Source organism: Drosophila subobscura, chromosome U (genome assembly GCF_008121235.1).
Source record: "Drosophila subobscura isolate 14011-0131.10 chromosome U, UCBerk_Dsub_1.0, whole genome shotgun sequence".
Lineage (NCBI taxonomy): Eukaryota > Metazoa > Arthropoda > Insecta > Diptera > Drosophilidae > Drosophila > Drosophila subobscura.
In genome coordinates, this window is record NC_048534.1 from 22,017,881 (window position 1) to 22,035,756 (window position 17,876).

A 17,876-nucleotide genomic window follows, 5' to 3' on the forward strand; every position below is an offset into this window, starting at 1 on the left:
CTTAGCTTTTGCCAAAGATCAATCGTTACCGATTCTTCATTTATTTAACGTTTATAACAATCGTAGCGACAGTCAATAATGATTCACATTCAGCTCATTCTATTGATTCATCATCGATTCTTAGCCGTTCCTTTACCGAATGTTCTCTATGGTGTCTCAAACAGTTTTTGGCTATTAAACCATATCTAAACGTATTCGTTGGATTTGTTATGGTTGTCGCATTTTTCTTTTATGTTATGATCTATTTCTTATTAATATCTTAGTCGCAACGTTTTTGCCCAGGTAAATGACTCCTTTATGGGATGGGGAGATTCATCCTTCGGCAAATAAATCTTCAAAATAAATTAAAATAAATTCCCTGAAATGTCTTAAAAAATTATGCAGAACTTACAAGAACTCCTCTGCCACGCCATGATTCTTGTTCCCATTTACATCAGCATCATCCTCTTTGTGCCTCACCAGCAAAGAACAAAGGAAATCCTCTATAGCTGTAACCTAAAATTCCCTGCCACACACAAAGAAAAACACACAGAAAAACTGCAGTTCCTGCTACGAGAGTATTTTCAGGGCTGGTGATGATTTTATTTTGTTTTATTTGTTGTTTGCCAAGGTGTTTTTGCCCTGTTGCCCCTTGAGTGGCAAAGAGAGTGAGTGGTTTGGAGTGTGCTTCCTTTATGGCTGCTTCCACAACGAAAGAGAGACAGACAGAGAATGGAAGAACGAGAGGAAGACAGCGAAAGAAGGGAAGACGACACTTTTAGCCAACTTAATGACTCACTTGAGCAATTTTTTTTCTTATGCTGTTAATATTTCATTCCCCACGACATCATTCCATTTCCTGGACTCAAAGCTGGTGACTTTCTTTTCCAAAGGTTGATCGTTCTGCTCATCGAATTTTGTCGAAAAAATAAATAATAATTCCCAAAGGTTTTCTCTCTTTTATGCGAATTGAAATATCATGAAATCGTGCTCCAGAGCGTGTGCTCTAACACATTTTGGGAGTTTCGTTTGCCAAAATTAAAGTCAACAGCCCCGGAAAAAGTAGGTTAACTCTGGAAACACAAGTACACCTAGAGAAAAAGTCTAAAAGAAAGACTCGTCTATGTATGTACATATACATATGTGCTGCGGGAGTGGATTTTTCTCTAAGTGCAAAACTCCCCAGAACTTTCAAAGTGACAATTGCACAATTGTTAGTTCTGCCAGTTGGGGACTGAAGCTGGAATTCGTAGATGGAATTTGCTGATTTTACTTCGAGTTAGTGTTTAACTTTCTGTGACATTTAATTAGGGCTGAGACAACGGAGAAACTATTCGTATTTGCTGTGTGACCCACAAATCCACTATCCAAATGGCCTTCAATTTGTTTGATGGAATGCCTGCGTGCGTTTCACGGTTCAAAAACCACTTAAACTTGAAATTATTTTGTAATACAAACAAAAGTTCAGTGGCCAAAAAGACTGAAGAAACAATTTAATTGATATTTATGTATGTGCCGGCTTTTAAGTGGATTTCTGTTTGCTTTTGAGGCCCCCACACGCACATGAGCAGGGGCACCGCATCCATCATTTTGTGGAGATTATGAGACAAGGTCTGAAGCAAATCTTGGATCTTTAGTCATTTCTTTGTGTGGGTTCTCTGTCTCGCTGAAACGGTCGAAATGTGGAATGATCTGTGAAGTGTACTCCGAAATGAGTAAGCTCTGAACTCTAGGTTGAATTGAATCTGTGGTTTCTAGGCAGAAGTGAGTAAAGAGCTCTACACACTGAGCAGAAGTGAGTAAAGATCTCTGTGGTTAACGCTGCAATGAACTAAAATGTCTAATCTCTAGTCACAGATGACAAAAGATCTCTGCTGCTCTGAGCATGTGGCATGTGCGTCATAACGCTCGTTCGTTCCCCATTGCGGTTTTGTTTGAGGTTTGCTAATGAAGTGTCCACTGGAGTGCTCGTGCTCTCACACTCGTACCTCCATGCATTAACAATTGTTTCGATTTTTAAAATGACTTTTGTGACTGTCTCTAGACGACTTAATGGGGTGACAACGCCCCCTGTGGGCCCGAACGACAGCCTTGTTCATATCGATAAGCGCGAAACACACAACCCGTGTGGGTGTTGAAATACGTAATTATATGCCAATTGTTGAGGGATTTGCATAATTAAATGTACCGGGAAATTGAGAGAACTTTGAGTGTGATTGGAAACTGTAAAAAATACCCTGGAAAGGCTAAGGAAATGGCAGCTAAAAGCTACCCTAAACACCCCAAACACTTAATAGTCCAGAGGTTCAAAGTTCCAACAAGCCAAACCATAAATAAGCGTGATAAAAAACAATCAACCGATAGAAACTTTGCCACTTTTTATGGTGCAGTTGCCAGCTAAAGTTTTTTGCATAAAACTTTGTTGATTATAATCTTTGGGGGGCATGCAATCGCAGCACTCAATCTATCCCGAAAGCTACCCTGTAGCCAAGTTTGTCAAGTGTCAAGAAATGGTCCAAACAAGTCCGCAGATTTGCCAACGGCCGACAGTCAAGTGCCCGAACATGGCCAGCAGCAGCAGCAACAACAGCAGTCAACAGTTTCCGCTCTGTTGCAGCTCTGTTGGCGGGTTGCAGCACTGATGCTTCCTTCCTCTTCCTCTCCCTCTCTCTGTCCCTCCTGCACGCTGTGGGCCTGCATTTTCTAATTTTATTACGCGCATACACAGCCCTACAGCCTAGTATATATATATAATTTTATATAAAAGTACTTACTCGTAGATATTTGCAACCGGTTCGTCCAACATGAAGGTTACTTGATATGAGCCAGCTGTCAGCCAGCGGCTCTGGGGGATTCTGTGATGTGATTCTGTTGCACTGCCATTGACGTGTGTTCGTTGTGTGCAACCTGATGGATCTAACAGCGCAAACAGAACCAGAAGCGTTTGCTTTTTGCCTCTTTCTGCTCTTCATATTAATTACATTTTACATATTTGAATGCCAAAGGAATGCAGTTGCCAGATTTGGTTGGAGCAACGAATGCTGTTGGCAGCGTTGATGGAGGGGGAGGCGAGGAGGCTAATCCAGTTGCGGGTTTGTTTTGTTGAATGAAGAATACAAAAGGCAGAAAAGATACAAGGGCTTATCTTATCTGCTAAATGGCAGTTTTTCTAGCATGAATATTACTTAAATACAAAGATAGTTAAAGCTACTTGAAAGCGTGTCAATGGTTGGATGTGTCCTACAGTTTGCTTATCTTCCACAGGTTCAGTGTTCGCTTGGGCTCTCCCACTTAAAGGTTTTCTTCTATAAGATTATGCTATCAAAGATTGTGGCTGATTGCTTTGCTATAACTATTATGTTCCTATCTTACTTTTATGGTTGTTTGTTTTTGTTGAGCCTCTAGGTTTTGTTGATCAACGATCGATTGATCGTGCCTGTGTGTGCGTTGAATCAATGATGACACTTGCTTCTATGTTTTTCTAGAATCTAGATGTAGATACACTCGCATGTGATCAGGTGGGGCTAACACGCACTTTGATCATGCATATTGCAGTGTCGGTCAAGCTGTCAAGAGTCCAAGGTCAGTCAGACGTCAGGCTGTAGATCGTCGCACAGAGGGAATATGAAGATAATAAAGCATTTGATCTACTGAATGGATCTTTCGAGCAGCGGTACTATCAGTTGGCTTTCAATTTAATTCACAAATATTCTGCCCATCTTTACAAACATTATTTTTAATCATCCACATATCAATATATCATTATAGTTTAACTGCTGTTTATTTCATTCGATTAACTGCTGCGTTTTTAAGGCCACTAATGATTTCAAAAGATAGCCATTAGAAATGATTATTATGATGGGGTGATCAGTGATCTTTTAAGCTCTGAATGCTTGCTAGAAACATTGGGTCAAGAACAGCGCAATAAATATGATAAAAGGTAAAATGTTTGAGTGTCTGATGGATGGATGGTCAACAAAGAATATGGAATATCACAAAGAAATGCTCTTAAAGCTATCTTTATTATAAATTTGATCTGTCTGATTTCATCTTTCAAAGCATTCCCTCGCATCCATCAATCCACTGTCAACATCTGTTTCACAATCAATTTGTGCTTGTACATATATCTCCGTCGAAAACTGTTGATTATTCCTTCCCCGAGGCGCCACAAACAACTGAGACCCATGACACATCTTTTATTTCAGTTCGATGTCGCTTTGGCGACTCTTTTTGCTGATAAAAAATGGTTTATTTTCCCACTTTTGGCACTTGGCTGATAACTAATTGCTGAAGCGAGATATATGCCATATATAATTAACACTTTTGATGGCTGAAAATCGCCAAACGATCTGTCATGACGTAATTTTCTTTGGAATTAGCTTTTGTAGTTCTTTCTCTCTTTTGAGTTCTTCTTTTGGCTTTTGTTTTAAACTTTATAAAGCAGTTCATTGCTTCGCAAGTTCTTAAGTTTTTCCCTCTCTCCACTCTGTTGCCATTCTTTTTCTTTTCTTTTGGGTTGGGGTTCTTTTTTATGATTTAAGTTTGCGTTTTCATTATGTTCTCTATTGCTTTTGTTTCGTGCGTTGAAATGTTGCGTCAATTGGCAGGCAGAGAGATTTTTCTGCTAATGAGAGGAGCGGGTTCATTGAACCCATACAAAAAGAGACTTTTATGCTAATGCAACAATTGTTTTTTGTCTTGTATTTAAGTAGTTGCTGCTTTTACTAAGCCCTAATCTTAATCACAATTCACAGCTCTTATTGTTTTTCCATTTTCCATTTGCAGCTTGCATTTCAAACCAATTTAACGCTCATTTAACTTTTTATTTACACCCAACCTGCATTGCTTTTGTTTTTTGTTTTTTGCACTTTCCTTGGAAAATTGAAAAGGCATTTTCGTGGCATAAATTTCGTATTCAGTTGTTTGCTTTTCTGTGGTTGGTTTTTTTTCGGTGGCTTTTGGCTTCCGTGTAAATTTCTGCAATGCGTTCATTTCTGGCAGCCTCCCATTGTCTTTGGCTTTGGCTGTGGAATTATTTCTCTTGCGATGTTACATCTCTTTTCTCATTTACTTCTTCCGCTGGCTTTACCACACTCTTCTTTGCTTCACTCTTCTGCCACATTTTTTCCACATGTGTATTTAAATTTTTTGGCATTTTTTGTTTATGGTTGCTTAAAGAGATCCCTCGGCAGTTGAGGTTTTCCCCCGCCAGGGCAACACCTAATGGCAAAAGGCGCATAATTTGGGCCTTACACTGAGAGCATTTGATGGGTGTTGAAGGGAAGGAATAAATTGACATTGCACTGAGAGAATTTTCAAGGAAGAAGTGAAGAAGTATGGCATCATTTATGGTTTATAGTTCCATTTCTCTCAGTGCAGAAAAAACATATTTTGCATATATGGCAAAACATATCATGCAAATTTTTCATCTCGTCTGTTTTGCTGTTGTTGCATGTGTTGTGCCTCAACGAAGATGCAGCTTAGGATGCCGCCGTCCAGCCCTCCACAACCTCCCCCCTGGAACGCCCCTTTGCAGCCCAAAGAGCATCCCACCCTCCAGGGGATGCTGTGCCAATCATTGGAAAAGAAATTGCAATCATCTTGCCACATTTGGTTGCAATTCACTTTGCATTCCATTTGGGAAAATATTTCTGCCGCGTAGACCCCTGCACCGTGTCCCCCAGCCTGAAAGCGGCCTCCCTCCACACATGTGTTATGGCAACTTAACTGTAACATTTTATTAACACTTGTGCTGCAGGCGTCGAAGGCGAAAGATAAAACGCGCAACGCGCAACGTGCAACGTGCAACATGCAGCCAGGCAACAGACATGGTGCTGCAAGTAGCTACTGCCTCACGTTCCTCCTTTTAGCTTGATTCCAGCTGAGTTTTGGGCTCGATTAAGCTGCAATTTCAGTCTCCGTTTCAGCTTCATTTTCCACTCTTTCTTCCAAGTTTCAAATAACGTGTGACGCCCCTTTCCGAGGCACTTTTTGATTGCATTTGCCATCACACACCCGCCTAAACCGCCCCATTTCTATCTCCGTATATCTAAACTCCACTACAAATCACTCTGCAGGAAGCCCTCCCCGCTTTAATGGCTATCCCCCTCCGTTGGTAAATTATTTGTTTGGTGGGCGTTATTCGACTTTGTATTTGTTAGTGGATTTTTAATTGAAACACACTGTCCAGCTGGGTTAATGGATGAAAATTAATAGAATTTGAACAAAAAACTTTAAACAAATATAAACCAACATTCCAAGATGTTTTTCTCTTAACTTTTTGTCCATTACTCTTCAAAACTTCCCCAAAAAAGTTGTTGCTACTTCCAAATTCCTGTAGCAGAGTGCCATTACACCTCCCACCTACCCATAGCATTGATTTTTTATAGCCAGCTTGCAGTGAAAATTCATTAAGCCAATGCTTTGAAGCGTTAAGAGCTACAAATTATTTTTGGTGGCTGTCCTGCTGTCCTCTTAGATAGTTTTCGAAAGAAATATAATTGTAGCTGTGATTAGGACGTTCCACTTGATTGAGTTGCATCTTTGGGTTCATTGGTTGTCTGCCTGCCCCCCAAATCGAGTCAGCACTAAAAATAAATTACGAACAAAATAAAACTTTGCAAACTGTTGACACAGAAATTCATTGAACTCATTTCTCACGTAAAGAGTCAAAGGCCCCCAACAAAATGTAAAATATATTGTAAAAATTAACTAAAGCTTGCAATATTTTGTTCACGTTGCTTGATTTTTGCTTGGCTTTTCCTTTTGCTTTTTCCTCTCGTCATTTGCGAAATGATCCATAGAATGTTTACACACTCAATTTTGGTCGATGATGCAAATGCTGCGTCCAATGAGATGCTGCCACAGAGTGGCCTTGAGCTCTGGGGCCTAGGAATTTGATGGGTTTGCCCCCCTGCAGCAGCCATAAACTGTATTTAATGGTTCATCCCCCAAGAAATGCTTAGAATCTATATTGAATCTTCGCTGGCTGAGCATTCAGTGGAGCATGGAGGGGAAGGTCTTTACTCTTGAATCGTAAAAGTCTGACCAAATTTAGGGGAAAAATGTGTATAATTTGGAATGCGAAAAGGAAACGAAGTGTTCCATTTTGAGGCACAAGATCATATCAAGAGAACTCAAGCCAGACGCAAACCTTGACAAAAGTGTAGACACTTTTTAGTACACTTCGAGCCGCCCAAGACAGAGGTATAACAGAGGGAGATATACAAAGATTTCTCAAGTCTAAATTAAGCATTCATTAGTCTTCAAAATTAAGATAAACCACACTCCGATCGGATCAAGTAAGATAAGAGAGAGATTTGCAAAAAGCGCGTGCGACCATTAGCTGCACGGCTCCACGGCTCCACAGCTCTTTCAGATGATCATTTTGGCAGAGTTCAACTGCCTTTCGTTTTAAGACGACCCACTAAAAAGAAAAGACCAAGAAACTAACAGAAAATGTGAGTGTTCATGTGAGTGGAACGACAACAAAAATACCCTCTGGGCAGAGAAAGAACTTTTTCTGTGCTAAAAATTCAAGTAATATGAGATATTAATTAAGCAAAACATTTAGAGGAGATAGGCAGAGAAAAGAGGCAAACATTTCGTAGCCAAGTGCCAATAGTTTTAAGGAGTTTTGATCCCCAGAGATCCTAGGTTCAAGAGGGCTTCACAGCTTCCACTCTATCCCAAATGAGACGAACCTTTTGCCCTCTGTAAGTACAGGGTATCTGGGGTGTCCGTGCTGCGAACAGCAGAATCGACACGTCTGCCCCAAACAAGAGAGGCTGCCGTTGCCCGAGAGCCAGACCAGGCACAAAAGAGCCAGAGCCAACAATTTGGGTCAATTGACTCACACGAGAGGCACAGACACGAGAACACAAAGAGATGGAATAAAACTTGTTCTCAAAGCCCGCCTGCCTGACAATAATAACCGCAAAAAATGACATGGAAAACAAGGGGAAGCGACAGAGAGGGGTTGTGATGGTCAAGAGATAAAAATCCCCACTAGTACGAGTACGAGTACGAGTGCTCTCGTATGCATGTCTCTGGCAATCTAATCAATAGACAAAATGGCAATAATAAAAGACCAAATAAAATCCAATTGTATGACAAAAATCTACCGCATAAATCACTCAAAAATGTCCGCATATGAAATACGGTTATGTCAGGCAGTGCATCGATTTGAGCTCTGACTTTGAACTGAAATCTAAAGATAAAATGTAATTTAATGGGAATAAAATATTTATGACGAGAATACAAGAAGAAAAGGCAGCCAGTTCTGTCTCTGATGGTTGACAGCAACAGACTTGACTTCAAAATAATAATTCCTTTGAGCAGATCAACATATATGCATATGTAATATGTATATTCCCATAAGATAATTCAATATTTCCATCGCTCTTGAATCTTGAAATCTTGTGTACAATTTGTACAAATATTTGTAATTTAATTCATTTTCTTTTCAATGGTATATTCAATTATTGAGACATGCATACATATGGCTGTAGATATATTTATGGGAAAAGGACTTTCGCAAACTGCGCAGGAAATCAAATTCTGGAAAATAAATAAAGAAAGACAATGCCCCATAAATGGCAATTTCCACTCGTCCAATCAGTCCGCGGAGTCCGACTTCTGTTCTGTTGATAAATTACTCACTCGCTCGTGTGTCAATGTGGGAAATATTTATTTATAGACTGTTTGTTTTTTCTGCGTCGAACCCTAAACGGGCTAATTAAACAAGTTAACAAAATGATAATACTGTCAATTTAGTGCTGATTGGGATTATAAATTCGTTGACGGCTGTGATGTTTTGTTGAATACTTTTTTATGAAACTTTGATTGGTGCAATCAACATAAATTGTAAATAAATTGTGGATGAATTTGTTGACTTAAAGATGGGTAATTTTTTATATTTCTCGTTTTATATAGAACATAAATTCAGTATATGTACATAGATCGAATGATAAGCTCTGCCTCCCAAACGCAGATATGTAAAGAATCCAATTATGGCAAAAAATTGGCGTGCAAATTCAATATTCAGGGTTTAAGATATTACTCAATTATTTCCAGTAAATTTCACCCTGGAATTATTAAATTTAAATATTCTCCTCCCTTTATGTATTTATTCTCATTGCCTTCAACATTTTGCAGATATTTCAATAATAAAGCAAGCAAAATGCAATTATTTCGTACCTTAATCAGTTTAATGTTACCAAAACCCCCTCATAATCTCTACTTTTGTTCACCTCTAACCCCGCTTTGAGCATTGTGCCACCCAAAATGGCAAAACTTCATCTGCAATTTTAAAGATTTTTCGCAACTTTTAGTCACCTGATGATGCTGCCCCTATACCGGTGGAAAATTATGCAAAAGGAAAATGCAGCAATCGGCGCGGCATCACAGCCCAAAAACTGGGAGAAGAAGTTTCAACTTCATGGCTTGAATTTTCCACAGGGGCGGACTATCATCGTCGCTTCTTTTGTTTGGCTGCTTGCTGCAGTTTTGCTCGCTGCTTTTCCGCGCCACACTTTTTTGGATTCATTCAAGCAGAGGTTTTGAGGGTTTCGTTCGTCGCGTCGCTCTGCGACGTTCGCTTTGTATCTGTAATCACTTAGTCATTGTTTTCATTTTTGTTGCTACCTTTTTGCGCATTAATTACGAGTATTTCCTTGTTTCTTGTTGTTTAATTAACGTGGATAGGTGGCGGTGGTGGTGGTGGTGTGGTTCAGTCGACCCACTAACATTTATTGCCCGACAAAGATAAAAACTCATTCGCCTTGAGCCCGCAATGAAATCATTTGTAAATTTCAGCACACTTTATCAATCTGGTCGAGCGATTGTCTCTCCCGGTCAGGGGAATGAATAAGTGCAAATTGCAGTCGCAAAAAGTGATTCATTGAGTTTAGTAAGACGTCATCAGAACGTGGCTGACAGCAACCAGAGCCATCTTTGGCTAACAATGGGGCATCCCATTTGGGCCTTCGGGGCTTCCTCTGCCTGCCTGCAATTTTAATGATTAGATACTCAATGAACTTCGCTCCTGAGAAAACTTTAGAAATCTTTTAGTCGTCAAATATTGATTCAATTGATTAGAAAAGTTTTGCTAATTGCTTAAAGGATGTGACTGTCGTTTCAGCTGTGAGATTTTAAGCCAAATGAAGAAGTTACAGTGTTGGCAATGATTTAACGATTGTACTTTTATAAAAGTAGTTGGTGTATACTTTTTTTGCAGACTCTATCCAATAATGTTCTCCTTAGAAGCCTTTGCGGAACACTGCTAACCTATGCGAATGTTTGCTTTGGTTACTCTCTTTTCCTTTTCCGATTACCCTCTTCTCTCTTAAAAATTGATTGGCTTTACACGGCTGCCACAAGTTTGTTGCCATGGCCTGCCCCATGGCTGCTCTTGCCTCTTGACTATTTAATAAGCTGCACTCGACACACTTCAAATCAATTTACCAACACTGAAACAACCGTTAGGCGCAGCTCTCCAGGCGCAGCAGCAGCAGCAACAACAAATTGACATTGTTACCGTTGAAAGCCTTCAGTCGCCTTGAACCTCAATCATATTTTATTCAGCGAATGGGAAAAGCAGGAAAATGTGTGGGGGAAGAAAACTTTGTTGCAGCCACAGGGAGAAATGGTTGAGGGTGAGGACAGAGGCAGAGGAAATTGGCCAAGAACTAACAAGTGGAAAAGCGTGGGAAAGAGCAAGAAATAAAGCAAAAAAAAAAAAAAAAAAAGGTGGCAAAGGGCCTTTCAATGAATTTTTCAATTTCTTCATAAAAGTAAATAAGTTTTAAGACTTCCTAGGAAACTTTTCTAAGGAATACTTACTTATAGCTCTCAATGAATTTAAAGTGTTTTCTTTATTAACGCTTTTCCATTCTATTTATTGCAGATTTCTGTCCGCTAAAAAAATAAACAACTTGCAACAATTGCTTCCATAACAAAATATCTATCAAAAATCAAAGAATTGCCATATAAATAATTAATTAAGCAAAAAACTGCCAACATTTTGGAAACAAATGCCGCCAGCCGTAGAGCATGCACCGACATTTGTGAATATAATCCCCTTTAACCGGAAGCGGCTTCAATTCGTGCTCAAAAGGTCGAAGTGAGCAAAGCTTTAAATGCTCAAAGTTCCACTTAGCACAGCCCACAACCGACGTATAAGTGAACCGCGCTGGTTCGAGTCTCCACTGAGCCGTCGGCAGCGAGCGAGAGCGTGAGAGCAGGCGAACAACATCATCCACTCCACAACAGCAACATGGACGCTCCAGATGTGGGACGCATTATAAGAGCGCCAGCGCGCCGCAAGCGAAACGATGAACAATTGATGGATAGGGTAAGTTTATCTTAAATTTGATTGAGTCCTTTGGAAAAGGATCTTATAAGCTAGATATTAAAAATTTGACATTACACGCAGAAGTGGAGTCTGTCTGGACAGCTCTCTTCTACACACAGTATACTAAGCAGTCTACCTCATTTGTAAATTGTGGAGGCTATGCATACGCTCATATGTTCCACACCACAGCCTTGACTGCAACCAAAATTTAAGTCGAGTTTCATTGAACTCTAACGCTGTGGATCGTATAAGAGTTTGTCCCTCCTCTTCACTCATTTCATCACCCTACGATCGACCCCATGCTGCGCTCGTGATCCAGTTTTCCTCTTGTTTTATTTATTTGTCTCTTCGGTTTCTGGTAACGGAAAAATGAAAGTTTTATGCATTCATTCAATACATCGCCCACAAATGTCATTCATTTTATATTTTTATCGATTTATTTGTACCGCTTTTGTCAAATTTTTGATTAATTTGTTTGAATGAAGCCACAAATACTTGATTTATAATGCAAAGTGGTTTTCAGGGGGCGTTTGACTAACGGTATTCCATTGAAATTGTTCGGAAATGCCAAGAAAACCTTTGTTAAGAAAAGGCTTTCCTATCGCAGTAATCATTTTCCACACCTTAAAATAGGTCAAACAGTCTATGCACCCACCCAAAAGTGTTCGAAAAATGGCAACCAAAAAGCATGATTCACTTGCGATCCCAAATCTGATCAGTTTTGGACATGTCTCATGACTCCAACACCCAAAAATATCAACTTTTACACGCAATACATCATCTTTTTTCCGACCCACAGTACACCCCGCCAGTTAGCCAGTTTTCACACCGTCACCCAGCACACTCGTTGTGAGTGGATGGAAGGTCATTAGCCATTCTCACACTTCAGCACTTGGGTTCCACAGGGTAACGTAACCCACAATTAAGCTCGAATTTCACGCAATTATTAAAAACAAAACAATTGCATTCAGTGGCTGATGTCAAGTTCAATGCACGGCGCAGACAGGCAGATAGACACCCAACCAAGCCACCCAAAGCACCCAGCCACCCACGCTCTCCTATTAAATAATAAAGCAAATCGAAAACAAATGCATTTATTATTGTGCAGTGAGCAAGAGAAATAGAGAGAAGCCAAGCGAAAGACTTTCACGCTCAATGAAAGCTCTCTCTGCCATTTTGACCCTCTTTGGCCAGCAGCAAAAACAACAGCTAGAGAGTGCCCGCCCATCAGCTGTTGGAAGTTATTGAGAGCCAAGATCCGGCAACAACAACAAGCTCTCTGTCTCTCTCTTGATCTCTCTGGCTAAAAGGTTTTTCTGTTATTGTTTGTCAGCTGCTGCTGTTGTTATACCCTATAATCGTAGAGAAGAAGGGTCGATTTGTATTGTGATTGTAATACCTGACGGACAGCTGTAACAAGGAGAAGGCATTTGTGAACTCTTGATATTTCTTAGTGTTTTATGTTTGGGTTGTCCAACCAGCTACTGAAAGTTATTCCAAGGGTCCAAGTCATAAATAAACCCTCTCAAGTGAAAGAGTGCGTCGTCTGAGATTTCTACAGGGTATCCTCACATTTCTACCTGTCTTCGTCTGCTAGAGGCGTCGGCTCTCCGTCTGCCTCTCTCTCTCTGTCTGTGTGGCTCTCTCGTGAGCTTTACTCTGCTCTGCGCCGCTGGCTCTGGCTCCAATCGCTTTGGCGTCGGTCGTCCCCATGCGCCGTATAGTTACAGTTTGTTTCAATTTGGTGCTGCGCGGTCGCGTCGCGTCTCCGCCCCGCGTTTTGCATTTGTATTAGTGCGCATGCAATTTTGTTGTTGCATTTTATTGTTGCCGTTGCTGCTGTTGCATTTTGCAATTTGAAAATTATGAAAAACTAATCAGAAAATCAAATAATAAAACAACCTGCAACAAGTAGAAATAAAAGTAAAGAAATAGTGGTAATATTCGATGTTTAACAAATTGAAATTGTGTTGCATTTTCTTGGGTAGGAGAAGGAGGTGTACGACCCGCTTTGATCGTTTAGTTGTTGCTGTTTCTTGCGACTTTTGTTGCTGTTTTGTTTCTAATTTGCCCAAAAACAAACTGCGCAAACGACCTTCGGAATGATGTATTGCCATCCCCCTCTCGGTGCGAGTTTTTTTTTGGTGCGTGTAATTCGGTCGACAGCGACGTCAGCGTCAACGTCAGCGCAGCCTCAGCGCAGCTTCGCTTGAACAACAACAAAAAATAATTAGTTTTAATGCCCCCCGAAATGACGTTATATAATGTCTGTAGAAGAGTAAAAATCACACAGAAGAAGAGGGCGGGGGATGGCTGGTGTTCATTTACCGTTTGTGATTCTTGCGGTTAATCAAATCAAGTGATTAGATCACTCCTCTAAAATGAACAGAGAGGCAGAGGAGGAGGGCTGTGAGTGGGTGGGAGAAAGTGAAATGCCTTTGAAAGTGTTTGTAGAATACTGTTGGACCTAATTTAAATGATATTTTATGACAGTAGAGTGCAACTTGAGTGAAAGGTTAATGGGAATTACACTACGTTAATTAAATACAATGGTATTGGGTTTATTTAAGGCGCTTTGACCATGGAAAATTATAGAAATACACCCAAAGAATAATCAACAATAATAATCAATCAACACAGATAAACAAAATCAAATTGCAGTCGCACTAAGACCACACTTATTTCAATTCATCTCTTAAAACCATACTAATTCGTTTCAATTTTAAATAAAATCTTCAATATTTGCATTTCCTCTGTATGCCCCCGTGGCGTCTACTCGTGCAAACTTTATTTATCTAAGTTGCGACTCGTTCTCTCTGCGATAGTATTCCGCAAGTGCTTATCAGAGGTCTGGTCTTCTGATATGCTCTGAACCCCCAAAAATAAACAGTTTCAAAGATAAAAAGCAAGAAATGAAACGAAATTCAAGTTTTTTGCACTTTGAAACGGCATGGAAATGTCAATTGAAAATTAATTCCGTGTGAAAATGAAAAAGGAAGAAGTAAAATGAACTAAAAAATTACTATAAATGTTTGCAGTTGTAGACTTTGTTTTTCTCTCTCCACCTGATAAGATTCACCTCGCGTGAACAGCAACAAAAAGTCAATGGCAAAAACAACAAACATTAATGTTAGCACAGGCAGAAAAACAGAAAAGAAAAAGAATAACAATTGAAAGAGTACGAAAAGGTGATAAGAGAAAAGCCCACAGGGGAAACGCCAATTTTGTGAGAAGCAAAGGGGATACAAAAAAGTAAAGGCAATTAAAGTGGACAGAGAGAGAGAGAGGGAAAGATAAGAATAAAAAGAGGTATAACGTGAAAACAGAGAGAGTGAGGGGGCAAAGTGGAAATGCAAATGAAATGCTAAATGGAAGGGACAATATTGCAGTACAGAACAAATATGCATAGCAAAAAGTAACAAGGAATACGGAAATATATTTACAGAAAAACCAATGAACTGGTAATAAATTTGGCAAGCAGATCTACAAAAATATAAATATTATATAGACATTTTAAAGGTTTACGTCCGTTGGCAAACTGCGTGTTAAATATCCAACACTATCAGACAATTATTAAAAAAATTTCAACTAGTCGTAGTGTGAGAAATCAGGCTACAGATTCACCAAATCCCTTTTACATTTTGGTTTATGTATATGTAATGGATTGAACCCCCTGCATAAAAGAGAGAAGAAACCCCACAAACAAAGAGAGACATTTCATAACACAAAAAAAAGTACATTTTATTTCTGTTATTCAGAACGTAACCCTATTTGCGATGACTGTTCTGTCAACATCCGCCACAGAAGCCGAAACCAGCAGCGGCAGCTGTTGAATGCCTCTTCCCCCTAGAACCCACTCTCCCCTCTTTGGCCATCATTGCCCGCAGCTTATTAAAATTTGTGTGTTGTGTTGTTTTAAGCAAAATGTTTTGCCCCACAAAAGCAATTGACATTTACACTGAAAACGAGAGAAAGAAAATGAATGAAATATAGAAGCAAAAAAAAAAACAGAAAAAGAGCAGCGCACAAAACGGAATGTGACGAATCGTTAACCAAAACAAACACACAAAAAACAATGTAATTGTGGAAATGTAAAATCACAAAAGAAAAACGCACACAATAGCATCAAATACAAAAACACATGCACAAAAAACCAGTGAAAAGTGTGGAAAATTTAGTGAAAAAGTGCGAGAAAAAAATTAGTGAACAAGTGAGGCATACATACTCGTACAGTAGTGTTGTTGGCCCTGCCCGTGCCCCATCATGCGGCATTTAATCATGACCCCAACATCGCTGTCGATGTCAACGCCATCGCTCTCCACGTTGCACCACCAGCGCATGTCGCTGCAGTTCCCCTCAAGATCCACATCCACATCGACATCAACATCCACGGCGGCATCCACGCCGCTAACGCCATCGCCATCATCGGTTTTTGGTGGCGGCTCCTCACCCAAGTTCCCAGCGAACTATGAGCGCAGCGAAAAAGTGAGTGCCAAAAAAACCAAATAGAAAACAACCCGAGTCCCGCCCCATCATAATTTACTTCATATTGTTCCATGAATGGGGTACGATCTACGATGAGTGCATTGCATTTTCCTTTAATTAAGTTAATTTCTTGGCCCTTTTTTGCATGCATTTTCCATGGCATTCATTAAATTTTTGTGGGGCAATATAAGCGGAGGTCTCTAACCTCTGTGTGTGAAAATCCCATTTAGTGGCGGCATTTTGGGTATATGACATTTATATTTAATTTTTATTTGGGCTTGGCTTTGTGTGTCTTGTCCTTCGTTTAACAAAAATGTCAAATAAAATTTGATATTTATATTATATATTGTAACCAATCTATTTTAGAGATTTTTGTGGTTTAAAGATCTTAAACTTTTCTTTAGACAAGTCTTTCTTCTAAGCTGTTCTTCCGTTTAAAAATGACCCCAGGGAGTCTCTCCTTGGGAGCTCTTCTCTAAGAGTGTCTTTCTGTTCTGAATATTTTTCTTTAATGACTGCCATTTCTGAGATTTTTAATGGTGCAAATTAATGAAGAAGTGAGCGTTTCTCTGCTCTTCCCAATTTTAAGTGTTCCTTTCTCTGTAATTTTCAATGCTGCAACACTTTTTCTTAAGTCTAGCTTTCCCCACGCCAATAGCGATTCGTTTTGTGGTGCTAAACCCACACGCAATCATCTCTCGCAACCTTTTTCCATGTTCAACCTTATCGTCGCTACCCTTTTGACCTTTATTATGCCATCTATCCATCGACTGATCTCCTAATTATAAGACAAGTTCCTTCGTTGCTTTTTGGGCCGCATGCAAGACAACTTTTTATTTTCCTGAGAGATAAACGCTGGCAAACTTTTGCAAATGTCAGCGTCGCAATTTGCGGCAAACAATTTTCTAATTTGTTTTCCCCGACCGCGGGGAAAAAAATCAACAGCAAAAAGCAACAACAGAAAAACTTTTCAACGTTTCAACGACTTGCGTAATGCGGCAATAATTAATCAAGTTACGGCGGCAGCTCAGAGGGGCAACAAAAAACCTGAGCAAGCATTTCGATTTAACGAGGTATCTCTCTCTGATGCAAACCCCTTCCCTCGTACCCCGCCCCCTAGCTAGAGCCAAAGTTCAAGGTCGTTGTCGATAATCAAACAGCATTTTCACACGCAATTTACATTTTGCTTTTCCTTTTTTTAATTTCTGTGAAACTTTTTTTTTCCTACCTTTCGTTTTCATTTTTTTTGGCCAATTTGTTGCCAAATGGAAATATGATTTTTCCTATGCATTTTCCTAGGCATTTTTCATGCTGTTATTCCATCTGATCTTGCAGAAGCAAAATCATTTTCACAGCCGCTTTGAGCTTTTTGGAGCAGAAAACATTTCTGCTGCACTGAGGGGGGCTCTCCAATGTACGAGGCTGTTTTCCTGCATTTTCCATATGCAGATGCCCTCACTTTTCTTTCTACACGAATGACGGACATAATTGCCCCTCTAAGGCCACGCCCACACCACCCGCAGCAACAACACAGCAACAGCAACAACAACAGCAAGAAACAACTTCATTTTCAGCCGTAATTGTTTTGGCCCATATGCTGCTTCGCTTCTCCTTTTTGCTGGCTTCACGCAGCAGCCTGCACATTGCTCATTCGCCATGTTATCCATTCCGTTGGCTACTTGGCAAATTGAAAGCAAAATGCAATCCCCCCTCTGTTGTCTGCCCTCCTCTCTGTCTGTCTCTCTCCCTCACTCTGGCAACTCTCACGGAAAAGCTGTTTGAGGGAAAATACAGCAGCGGTCGTCTCAATTTTCCTCTTCTATTTTAACTACTCTTTTTAGAGTGTATTGGGATTTTCGATCAAGACGAGGAAAAAAGAATTGAACTACAATATTCCTTCATAAATCCTTTTAAATTTCAACCAAAGCGTTCGATTATTATTTGCCCTCTAAGGGTATCAAATACTTCGACTATCCCTCTTTCATTTTGTTTTGTTCTACTTTTGTGTCCGCTGGAAACAAAACCAATGTAAACTTGTCTTGCAAGTCTGTCCCATGGC

At 39.9% G+C, this 17,876-nt stretch overlaps 1 protein-coding gene across 8 annotated transcripts in view; it reads left to right on the forward strand.

Annotated features, from left to right (window-relative positions):
- The window catches only part of LOC117902432 (mitogen-activated protein kinase-binding protein 1), a 69,950-nt gene that overhangs the window by 18,318 nt on the left and 33,756 nt on the right, over positions 1-17,876 (forward strand). For 3 of the 8 annotated variants that reach the window (XM_034813806.1, XM_034813808.1, XM_034813813.1), the window contains exon 2: positions 10,886-11,332. In XM_034813806.1, coding sequence (XP_034669697.1) covers positions 11,255-11,332 — 78 coding nt within the window. In that variant the 5' untranslated portion in view covers positions 10,886-11,254. Of the gene's footprint in view, positions 1-10,885; positions 11,333-15,502; positions 15,818-17,876 lie in introns of those variants that run through there. The other 5 variants (XM_034813804.1, XM_034813805.1, XM_034813810.1 and 2 more) reach the window with 3 other exon arrangements.